This window comes from Phoxinus phoxinus (assembly GCF_949152265.1).
Source record: "Phoxinus phoxinus genome assembly, chromosome: 19".
Classification (NCBI taxonomy): domain Eukaryota; kingdom Metazoa; phylum Chordata; class Actinopteri; order Cypriniformes; family Leuciscidae; genus Phoxinus; species Phoxinus phoxinus.
In genome coordinates, this window is record NC_136894.1 from 465,001 (window position 1) to 477,500 (window position 12,500).

Genomic DNA, 12,500 nt, shown 5'->3' on the forward strand with positions numbered 1-12,500 from the left:
GGGGAAAGGTCATATGGAGTTGTGCACTTCTTTGCAACAGCGAGTGAGATGTGTATTATTGTGATGTTGTGTCAGAATGTGTCCTAACATGCAGAACCGTATATAAACACACACAGGCAGCAGAATGTTTCCATGTGTCAAACTGGACACAAATATTAACGGTCTAAATGAAACTTGGTAGCATTTTACAATAGTTACTGCATCAGGTTGTTAATCATACATTTTGAAATGCTAAAAAGGTTATTATATGTTATAACATTAAATAATGACTTCTGCTGTTTTCACAGTAATATTACTGTATTCTCAACAGTTCCTACGGTAGAAGCTTTCACAGTTACTGTGGATGTTACGTAATTAGTTTAGAGTGTAGATGAATTGTCAATGCATGAACTAGTATTTGCATCTAACACGATGGCGTGTTTGTGTGATTGGACGTTGCTGTGAAGCGACAGTAAGATGAGATATGATAATGTGTCGAATCGTGAATGTTGCTTTTCCAGACTCGGCTTCGCTGGAAGAGACGCGCCGGTTGCACTTTTAATTCTCGTGTAGCAGAGACACATAATGACTCTTCAGAGTGATTGACAGATAAGAAGATGAAGTGTGGCCGTGCGCCAGGAATGCCGTCCTCTCAGTGTTATTCAAATTACACACGCGACTGAGGCCAGTTAATTACCCTAATGGAGCAACATCAAAGGAATTATGAAATTAAAAATAAGGAATCATTCATTTGTAGGTGAATTATGTCTTAAAGGCTTGTAGTTGGACTGTATGACACCGGTTATCTTTGATGTGCTTCTTAAAATGATGTTTCGCCCGACTGGAAACAGGAGTGGCAAAGGTCAAGCCTAAAACTGTGGGCCGCAGATTTACTCATAATTCACAAGATTAATTACAATCAAATATAAATATTAGTTGGAAAACTTTAAACGAAAATCAGAAATGTTGCCTTCACTGTAAAAAAATATTTTTTGGTGAAGTAAATACTACTGAAAAAACAATAATGTAATTTACATGAAAAAGTTAGTTCAGGCAAAAATATTAAAAAAACTAAGTAAGTTCCATATCAGTACTTAATTCAAGCGAGTAGAAATGAAAGCGTAAATATCAACTCAATAAAATTAAGTAAAAAATACTCAACTTTTCTGATACTGGGGTTCCCATCATGCACTGGACCTTGAATAATTAATGAGGTTCATTTTTCACTGGTTTCCAGCTGTATTTACACTGTTTTATTATTGCTTTTGTTGTCAGGATTAGTAACTTGCCATTTTGTGACATTTCGAGTAAATTTTCTGCTCAAAATGACACATTCAAACACAAAAAAAACGATCCATCAAATGTTACCGCCATTGTGTATTGTCTACCAAGTATTGAGGTCTTTGCATTCACATCATGCTTAACATCTGACATGATGAAGTATAAATTGCTTAGATATTCGAAGTAAAGCACATACTATAAATGACTGGTATAATTCAATAAAATTGTTTTTGAGTGAAATAAAATGTAAAGGAAATTTCAACTAAATCGATATTAATCAACCTTTTAATAGCCAAGTTAAAATTACTTATTTTCTTTGTTACTTTTACTTAACTAGGTTAAGTAAAGTTTACTTAATTCCATATTCCAAGTAAATTTAACTTAAAGATTTCTAATTAAAGCTACTGATAAATATGTTTAGGTTTTTACTTGGCAAATCTTTGTAAATTTACTAGCATTTTCTGAGTGAAAAAACTTTCCTAGCTTTTTTCAAGTAAATCCTACTCCAAATTTTTTTCAGTGTTGGCAATAAACTGAAATAAGTTTGAGTTGAGGCACTAAACCAATTACCTGGAAATAAATTAAAACTAACTAAAAAGTAAACTAAAATTAACATGAAAACTAAAAATATATGTTTTAATAAAACTATAATTAATAACACTGGCAGGATTAAAGCCATGCTGGTCACATAAAAACACAACTTAATTATAGGTTTAATAATACCTAATTATGTAGTTTTCCATTTGAAAGCAAATTAGTGCAGGATTTACTTTGAAACATTTTTTCACGAACGACAAGTAACGCTTTGAATGAAGTAGAAAGAATGCAACAGTTTTTCCTCGTAAACAATCTTTCCGATCTCCTGTACAGTGTGCTCATGCAGTCATCAGCTGATGGTGTGCTGTGAAGCGCTGGAGATAACAACTGTACTCTAGCGCTCGCAGGGCTTCTGCCCCAGTGCCGCTGGCCGCTGTTGACAGGAACTAAAGCTTCTGCGTTTCAGAGAACGACTTGCTTTAGCAATTACTGAAGGCTTGAAGTTTGAAGTCTGCGCAGGAAGGCAATGCAAGTGCTCTGAACATGACACAAACACACACCCACACACACACACACACACACACACACTCCGCATGTCATTTACAGCAAGTCTTTCTTTCTCTGCGGTGTGTTTTCACATGCTTCTCTCTGTTTCTCTCTGCCATAAAAGGGCCTCTCGCAACTTCTCCTAAAATGTATTCAAAGTGGTGGTTTACATGCTGTCAATGACAGAAGTGCTCTTTCTTTCACTCGTCTCTCTTTCACACACACGCGCTGAGGTGTGTTTGTTCTGGTCTGAGGTGAGGTGTGTGTGTGTGTGTGTGGCCCGGGGCTCTCCCTTCATGTGTGTGTGCCAGGGGAGAAGAGGGGAGGCTTTGACTAAAGGAAACAGATAAGTGTTGAACTCGGAGGACAGAGACATGAGACATGTCTTACTGTAACTGCCTTGTCTTCCATTACCGACATCTGTTGATCACACCGCAGGTTTAGCAGCGTATAGAGACTAGAAGAGCAGTGAAAGATGACCATGACCCGCCAGATCAGTCACTCAAACCAATGCTTTGCTTCATATTAGCCTCCAGTTTCACAAATACTAGATATGACTTTTACATTATATAGGACGTTTAACCCTGTGGTGCCCTTTGGTCACTTTTGACCGACATAAAAAAGTGTTTTTTTCTGTGTTATATGAAGGGTATCATCACACTTGGTGACTCTTGTGGCACTTGCTATGTGAACACCAAAAAAAAAAAAAAAAAAAATGCGTGCATATGATTCGAAAAGTCACACTTGTACTTTATAAAATCTCTTTTAAAACCATATTTGTTTTCTCTGGCGTAATGATTTTTTTTCTTTCTTAAATGTGCATATTATATTTATGTGTATTATCTTAAGTGTGTATATTTAGGATTTGTCGAGGATATTTAGGATATTTAGTATTCACTCTGGTCAGTCTCGTGGCTGTTTTTAAAAGTGCTTAAATTAATTAAACTTGAAACTTGAAAACTACTCATCTCAGCCAAAAATGACTGCCATATTTTTTGGGGGATACAAACTACAAATCAGCCACAATGCCGAAAACAAGCAAACAGCACTGAAGGGGTTAATTGAGAAAAAGGTTAGTTAGTTACATTTACATTTACATTTATGCATTTGGCAGACGCTTTTATCCAAAGCGACTTACATTGCATTATCCTATACATTTATACATAGGTATGTGCAATCCCCTGGGATCGAACCCACAACCTTGCGTTGTTAATGCAATGCTCTTACCACTGAGCTACAGGAAAGCCCTGTAATAATTTTTTGTAACATTGTGGAAACAAACGTATCATAATTTTGCATAAAGTTAAATTTGAGGTGCACGGGTGTGTTAGGGTTAGTTGAACACATTTAACCAGCCTATAAATATTTCAGAGAGTCTCTTCAGTAATCAAACATTATATATGTCTTGTTATCATCTGTTTATAATCTAATCACTGGGAGGAGTTATTTATTTGTTACTGTAAAAAGTAACGGTAGGTAAAGGCTGGGGGTGTTTTATCCTTTCTTTTTCACGTCAAAATGAAAAACAGCAATGCATGTGACGGTGGGCATTTTTGATCAGGTTTAGCTGATGAGCAACAATTTCAGTTCCTCTACTTTCTAGAAATACGACCACAGAGAGCAGCGTTCGCGTGGGACTTCCAGGCGAATAAGCCGATGGTGAACGAGTGTGAAAACATGATTCTATTGACAGAGAAATGTCATCAACAACACACTCACACGGACAGAGCGAGGTCTTAGACAAGTATGTTTAATGCGCTACATTATAAAAGTTTGTCAAAAATAGGTTCTCACATATAAAGTATCAACATCTTTTGGACTGAGTCAAAAATAAACTAGGATAACAAAAGAACTGTACAAAAAGTCTCCTTTCTAAGCCCTGTTGCAGCGAACAGTCAAATATCCTGCACTTGGATCTAGTTCCTGCTTTTTCCAGTGCCGACATCAAATAAATTAAACGAGCATAACATATTAAACTAACAATTTAACTTTAGTATGAGGTACTGTTGTGTCTGTAGTTCTGTAGTCTATAAAAAAAGAAGTATTGCAATCTTCATGATTGGCAAATTCAGTTTCAGCTACATCGATTTGATCATTTTCATAGTGCTAACAATACTTGTTTGGATTAAAGAGACAACAGTAAACATTGGTAGACACAACCAAGTAACATTAAACTAAGAAAACAAAGAATATTTCAAATATTAAATAAAAAGGGAGGCATGTTTTCTTTCCAATGTCAAAGGGGTTCAGGATCTGAGAAAACCGCTATAATATTCTTAGAAGCTACAGTGAATGATCCCTTGAAAAGATACATTTTACATCCTTTCATAAAAGATCAAATTCAGAATTATTGAACACCAGGTAAAATCATAGCCACATACATCCATTTGTACACACTCGCACACAGACCACACTGGGAATGGACGGAGAAGATCCAGTCCATTTGGGACTGTAACATATAGTGTCCATAGTGGGATTGACACATAATTCCTGAGAATCCCAACATTAAAAAAAAAAAAAACACACACATAAAAAGTACACATATAAACAAGTTTTAAAACATTTGATACAGTGCTCAAAAAAATAAAAAACTCAACAATAATAAGTTAAGACAAACTCACACAAACAGACTTTGACATCGGTTTGAAAACCAGATGAGGACATTATGATTCACATCTTCGTTCTACAACAGGTCAGAGGGCAGAAGTGCAATCACTTTCTTCAAGTCTTTGGAAACACTATTTGTTTGGTGCGGCTCTCATTGGCTTGGTTTACGCATCTTCTCTCTGATTTTCCCAGGAAAGAGAGGATTTTTGGTCAACTAGGGAATGCCCTGTGCATAGATAGCATTTTTTGAGGGGTTTCTGGAAGACCGGAAGGAGCTATCCCAGCAAGCAATAGCCGTCATATCACCGTCTCGGTTAACTATAGACTCGATACAGAGTCCGGCTTTGAGTAATTTGTTGTTTTTGCCAGATGTATGATGTTCCATCATGTTAGCAAAGTCAACAGTGATTACAAGGTGTTTGGTTTCATTTCTTTGACATGTTCTATGCTATTTGTTGCCCACTTATAGTCAAAACTGATTCATTGTAGTTTTAGGCCAGGCAGCGCATGAGACGGTTGATATCCCATCATGTTACCGATGTCAATAATATCTACAAGATATTAGTGTCAGGGTCAATCTATAGTCACGATTCGGCTATTAAACGGCTATTAGACGTCTTTTTGCTTGCTGGGATACGTCATCTACTCCTCCTCAGTCTTAATAGCGTGCCGATGGTTGAAGTGAACCACGCTGGCTCTCTCCTGGTGATGATGACCCATGATGGTCACTCCCTGAGGTACTGAAGAACTGAAAGCCTTGAGGAATCCCACGTCCTCCTTCCCCTCGCCGTTTTCCAGACTCCTAGCCAGCCATTTCTCCATGGCGGCGTCTACCTGAGCGTCTCCGGCGTTCTCCGGAAGAGCCTCGGCCTCGTGACTGGCGTCGAAGCGCTCCACCAGCTCGGGGATCTCGGGACGGGAGTTGGGACAGCATCCCGAGCGCTGGTGGAGGTGAAGGGAGAAGCGATGGATGAAGCCTCGGGTGCAGGTTTGGCAGGTATACGGTCGGTCGCAGGAGCTGTGAAGCCGGCGGTGGAGTTTAAGGTGGATATACTGGGTAAACTTCACTCCACACAGCTTACACTGATACGGCTTCTCTCCCGAGTGCAGACGCAAGTGTGTTTTCAGGTTGCTGGTGCTGCTGAAGCGTTTGTGACACACCTGTGGACATTCAAAGAGAATCACAGACTGTAATTCGAAGAGAAGCGGCACACAACAACCTCTCAGCTGCCTTACATAATCACCTCGTTGCTCTGGTATGCAGACAGCACGGTATGCTCACCTGGCATTCGTGTGGTTTCTCTCCTGTGTGGACCAGGTGATGTTTCTGTAAGTGTGCCAGCTGGGTGAAACTCTTCTTGCACAGGTTGCACTGGAATGGTCTCTCGCCACTGTGGACCCTCAAGTGCACCTTCAAAGCAAACACAGACCCTTTAGTCTTAACCACATCATACCACATCTCTCAAAACAAGACTTTGAATGAAGAGTACTCACTTTGAGGTTGGACAGTTGACCGAAGGTCTTGAGGCAGACGTTGCATTCATACTTGATTTTGCCGTTCTGCTTCTTGAGTGGGTACGGGAGGGATTTGTACCCGGGTGTTGGTGGAGAAGACGAGGACCGGGGGGGTGTGCTCCTGGGCGAAGCCAGGCTGAGGTTAATGGCTTCTTCGCATTCAGAGAGAGGCTTCTGGAAGCTTTGCCGAGGGGAGAGTTCTGGTGTCGCCGGGGCTCCCCGGGGCGGAGTATTCGGGACTCTTTCCTTCAATCCTCCATGGAGCGGGGAGGGATAGGGAAGGGCAACTGGTAACAGACCAGGTTGGGGAATTGAAGGGTAAGATAAGCCATCACTTCCCAGGAATCCGTTGTACCGGAGACCCCCTTTCGAGGGCAACATGGACGGGAAGGGAGGGGAGTATGGGGGCAACAGCAAACGGGAATAATGAGGATTGTACTGTGGTAGAAGTGGATAAGGAGCTTGCAGAGGTCTAGGCGAGGGCAGGGAAGGGTACGAGATCAAACCCTCTCGATGATGACCGTAGAGGCCGTGTAAGTGGAGCGGGAGGTCTTGCGGTGGAGACAGGGTGGGATACGGGTGAGCGCTCATGTTCATCTCCTTCTGGTTGGGATGTGGAGAACGCACCGACTGTGGCGACACAGCTCTGTGGATCTTCTTGCTGAAATCCACGACCTGTTCGTCCGGTGTGTCAGGTGGCGTGTCCCTCTCAATGACCTCTACGTCGATCTTTTCGTCCATCTCGTCTTCCTCTCCCTCGCTTTGAAGTTTGTGTGGGCTCGAGGCCTGTTTAGGGTAGTAGACGTACGGCTTCTGATAGTCCATGTCAGGCACGTACTCTGTAGAAAGAGAGGACACGAAAGGTCACACAGTGCACAGAGAAGTGTGAAGGCTGACAGACAGCAGAGGTGAGAACACGAGAACGAGGCTTGGATGTTCTACTCTGCAACTACTGTATGTCAACTCACTGGCTGTTTAATGATACCCTCATGTCACGAGTCGATGCATATCACAATACTGAACTCACGAGATGGCATCATTGCGATACTCCAAGACATAAAAGGTTAACGAAAAATGTACTGTTGATTAAAATGCTAAATAAATAAATAGGCTTGGAAACGCAATGCACAGGACAATAGAGACATATTCATGATTCTAAAGCTGAAAATAGAGAATTATTTTAGACTTGCACTCTGTCACTGACTAGATATATTTTAAAAAAATGTAGGCCACTTTTTACATTTGGCATTATCAGGACCTACAAATATTCCCCCATTGCATTATTACATATTATATTCACCATTATATATATAGCAGTTTAATGTAGTACTGACACTCTGAAAACTTGATTTAAAAAAAAAAACTATACACAATACATATTGTTGCATTTTTGTATTGCGATATATTGCGACACCCCTGCAACTCACTCTCATTGGAGTATTAGTAGACGGTTAGCTTACAGTCAGTTTGGGGACCATCAAAATAAAGTGTTACCGAAACTTGTGAGCAAGTCAACACATTTCATGTTTGCTGAGATTGACCAAGCAGGTCAAAGTCTTCACAGAGCGACATCACCGGTCACCCAGCGAACATGCCTGTGTGTCGTACACCTACTCATAACCTTCCTCCTCAAACGCTCACTTATGGTAAATGGCAGCTCTTTCGGTGTAAAGCTGACAGGCAGAAGATCTCTGACTGGTTTCTGTTTGACAAAGAGGTAGTACTGCTTTCACACAGCACCTAGATTACAACCGTGTGGGTGTTCGCAGTGTGGGTGTGTGTATGTTTGCGAGGTGGAGGGCCATATGTATGTATCGGAAGAAAGGAGACTCGTGTGACGGTGACACTTCTCACTCAGAAACTACTCTGACTCACCATAACAGCAGATGTCCTCGAGCATGGGAAAAATCACTAACTGCTACTGACTGTTATGCAGGGAATCGAGATAAGCTCAGATTATTACTGTCCTTTCGCTTCAGAGATTGTAAAAAGAAAGCCACAACAGCTAGCTTCTTTCAGTAACCTTTGTGGTGACTCAGACAAAACCTGCTAAATCATGGAGAGTGGTACAAGGCTCAAGTGTGTCACACAGCAGTGGGAAGATTACACAAACACATTAAAACCCTTGTGGTCGAAGTGGTTCCTCAAACCCAATCTGGTGCAACATTTACAGGCATCGTCTAGGCATTTCCTAACTACCGTGAGGAAAGTGAAAATGGATATTCGAAACTCCGAACAAATGTCAAATGTGTATAAATTTGTTTTCAAATTCCGGAGGAACACGGATGAATGGACGCAGCGGATATTCACCGTGTTTTAAATTAGACTAAACATCAGCAGATGTGTTTGAAGAACTTAAAGTGCCAAACTCCAGCAAAAACAGCTGTATGATGTAATGTCACGCTTTTAAAACTGAATATACAGATTTCTTTGAACCTCACAAAGGAAGGAGAACTTGTTTTAAAGGGCAATGAATGATCCAAATGAAAAAGAAGAGGATATAAGAAAGGCTGATGTTCTTCACGGCGCATGACTTCCTAAAGAGGGATATTCAGGTGTAATTGTTGAGTAAAAGCATCACGAGAGAGAAGCGTTTACGTGTCGGCATGACTCAGGTAATGGTCCTTAACAATAGCAAAGAGAAATGCACGCACAAAACGCACAACAACAGACACACATGCATTCCAAAGAGTGAAGAAGATTAGTGCCAGTGTTAGATTGAATCAATGTGATATAGGCGCTATCGCATGACAGCTATCCAGCGTTTGGTCATAAACATACGCACGCACTCACACATTCATACACACACAGGTTCATTGACAGTCACTTTCATGTTTTCACGTGTTAAATGAATCCCTGACTTACTGTTCTTTATATATAAAGCTAATTTTCAGTAAACATTTAACAGTATGCTGCTATTAGTGGCATAATATCATTTCAGCCATCAAATTATTCAGACATATTCTCTGATATTTGCTGTACTAGTGAGTGCAGGACACTATAGTTCATTTATGGAAGTTAGGATAGCAAGGTGTCTGAGTAAATGTTGGTTTGACTGTATATGACACTGCCTCATAACGAAAAACATATCAAACATCCTCCCGTATATATTTTGGATGTCAATATTACTAGTGTACGCAGAAGATCTGAGGGTGCCGTTGATTACTGAACTCAATTATCTTCGAAGTTGTAAATAACAAGTCTTTAGCCTTCTAAATTTCACTTTCGTTCAAAGACCGATTTCTTGGAATTATTTAGGAAAATTACATAAAAAAAAAATAATCCAAGCCAACTTTGTTTCAGTTCAAGCAGAAGAGAACACAATAAAGATACAAGAAGAAAAGCCACTATATACATAAAAGCCTACCAGTGTACGCGGAAGAAGAGCCGTTAATTCCTGAACTCTTCACGGATGATTGTAAAAGTCTTTTGTTCAATGATCAGTTACTTGATTATTTGTGTTTTTTGCTCCAGTTCAAGGCATTAAAGGAGTCGGCTGGTTCACATAAAGACACCGGGCAAAATAAAAAGGTAGTGAAGTGACTAATAATCACAGAGCTTCAAGAAAGCAAGAGAGAACTCAGTACAGACACAAGAGGAAAAGCAAAGCCCCACTATACACATGAAAGCAGATTTTCCCTCCCCAACGCCAGCTATGTGGGATACTCCCGGGCCGTGACTCACTGGGCTTCAGGCTGTCGGGCTGCTCCGGCTGGCCACACAGTCTCTGGGAGAACTCCGGGCTGTACCACACCAGCAGCTCCTGCTGGGGCTCCACGGGCCGCAGCGTGTAGAAGAAGATGTCCTGGCCGTTCTGACAGGCCACCAGGTTCTGCTCGGCCCGCGAGCGCGCCGGGTTAGCGAACCGCATCCAGTTGCTGCGCTGGACGTCGTAGCCATCGATGAAGTGGTGTAAGTGGCCACCACTGTAGATCTGGATGAAGAGAGAGAGAGAGAGAGAGAGAGAGACATGAGTCTGCAGGTCGTCAGAACCATCACAATTAAACATTAAAATCAACACTGTAAATCAGTCGTTACAAATGATTCTTCACCTCTGCCATGAACAGAACGCGTGTCAAACAGCTGTTTATATCAACTCCTCTGTCTCCTAACCTGTGTGTGTGTGTGTGTGTGGCTGGTCCTGCTGAAGATGTGTGACTAACTTTGTGTGTCAATGATGTCAGGCTTTTTATAAAGTGCTGGGCGTCAAAACGATCCACACATGCTGCCAGTCACACACACAGGCTCCGCCCCCAACTCCTCCCACTTTCATTCTCAGTCGTGTGTGGGGGAATTCACTGCGCAGACGTGCCGAGGCATGACATCTCCACTATCACAGACACTCCTTTAACCAGTTACACCCTTCAAGACTCATAAACACAAACACACTTTCACCCACACGGACACATCCGTCCACCTGCCTGCGGTCACGTGACTCGATGCGTCACTCACTTCTTTATGGCAACAGGAAGTTAGAGAGGATTTACAGGAAACGGAGAAAGGAAAGGACAGCTCAGACTAGGAAAACCCAAAGCGACATGCAAATACGCACACACACACACACACACACTCGTGCGTGCGCCTACACACACACACACACACCATGCATATAAACACAAACACGCACATAGACAGATGTAGTGACCTTGGCAGGGAGATAAAGAGACTGAAGTTCACTGAGATGCGTGCTGATATGAGAACAGAAAGCACTGAAAAGAAAGTGATTTGTGTGTGTGTGTGTGTGTGTGTGTGTCTGCGCAGGAATCCTGACTTCTCTAAAACCTGGCCACAAACCAAAGACTTGCGCTATCCTTTGCGTTTTGTCGGATGGTTTCGACACAGGCACACTGGGTAACTTCTGCTGAGCGCAGCGTGTGAGAACAGAATCCACAGCGCAGGATCTCAGAGCTTCCTCTGTTCTCCAAACAAGCCCTTAAAAGCACAATAGCAACCGCTACTCACTCGAATGCATGCGTGTGTCTAAACATAGGCGTGTGTTTAGAAGAAAGACGACGGTCCTGAAGAAGCCAGTGCATTTCTGTGTGTGTTCTTGCATGATTGAATAAGCTTCCGGCTCCTTTCTGCTAAACTTCTCGGGAAAGTCATGACCGGTTTGGCAGCTTTTCCGCAGAAATGGAGTCCCTGCGAGATTAGATCAATAGTGAAGTCACTTACCCTCCAGAAGTACTTCCGGTTGGCTTGAGCGGGCACGCTTTCTTTGGTGTAGACGACCCCTTGAAGAGGTCCGAATCTGGTGCCCTGAGGGATGTACTCTTTACTGAAAACCCCCGTCACCTGCACGAGAGACGGAAAGAGTGAGCCAGCGATACAAATAAATCATTAATGACACACTTTTGAAAAGGAAGTGCACTGAGTTGGCTGGAGACGCCGGTAGGAGACGTCATAGGTGCCCTAAGGTAACACGCTAACCAGTTAAGTGCATAAACAGACTTATACTTTCCCTGCTCGACTTGGACCCTGACCTAGAAACATACAGCTGTCCTCGATAAGCCTGACCCCAGTGACCCCGCTGGCAAAAGTTGGCTGGTATATTGACAAACAATGTCTTTAAAGGAGACAGAAGAGAAGCTGGAGCAGGTGGCGGACTCTCCGCGCGGCCGAGCGCAGAAACCAGTCTGTAAAATAGGTCAGAGTGTGGCGTGGGGGTCACGGCCCTCAGGACCAGCACTTCACGGTGTGTGTTTGGGTCGCTTCTCCAGTAAATGCATCTTGATTTAAGAACGTTTGGATATTAGTGCTGGAAAACCAGACTGAGCACGTCCACAACAGACTCGATGCGGTGTGAAGACGTGAGGACGGTCAGAAGTAAGAGGGACGGTCACTGAGACGAGAGCTGCGCTGACAGGAGAATTGTGAGTCGTTAGCGTTGCGTGACTAATTGGTTGGTCTTTAGTGATTAACCGCTCAGAGAGGGTTTATGGAGTCAGAGGAGGGGGTGAGTGTGTGTGTGTGTGTCACTCTCGGACGAGGCCGGCGGCACCACGCTAACCCAACACCACGCAGCTGTCCGAGGA

At 42.4% G+C, this 12,500-nt stretch overlaps 1 protein-coding gene across 2 annotated transcripts in view; it reads right to left on the reverse strand.

The window, feature by feature from the left end:
• Nucleotides 1-4,076: 4,076 nt before the first annotated feature.
• Nucleotides 4,077-12,500, reverse strand: part of prdm1b (PR domain containing 1b, with ZNF domain) — a 14,711-nt gene continuing 6,287 nt past the window's right edge. Inside the window, exons 3-7 of one of the 2 annotated variants that reach the window (XM_079589846.1) lie at nucleotides 11,641-11,760; nucleotides 10,150-10,399; nucleotides 6,445-7,304; nucleotides 6,233-6,361; nucleotides 4,077-6,111 (exon numbers count right to left, since the gene is read on the reverse strand). In XM_079589846.1, the coding sequence (XP_079445972.1) occupies nucleotides 5,593-6,111; nucleotides 6,233-6,361; nucleotides 6,445-7,304; nucleotides 10,150-10,399; nucleotides 11,641-11,760 (1,878 nt within the window). In that variant the 3' untranslated portion in view covers nucleotides 4,077-5,592. Of the gene's footprint in view, nucleotides 6,112-6,232; nucleotides 6,362-6,444; nucleotides 7,305-10,149; nucleotides 10,400-10,517; nucleotides 10,661-11,640; nucleotides 11,761-12,500 lie in introns of those variants that run through there. The other variant, XM_079589847.1, reaches the window with a different exon arrangement.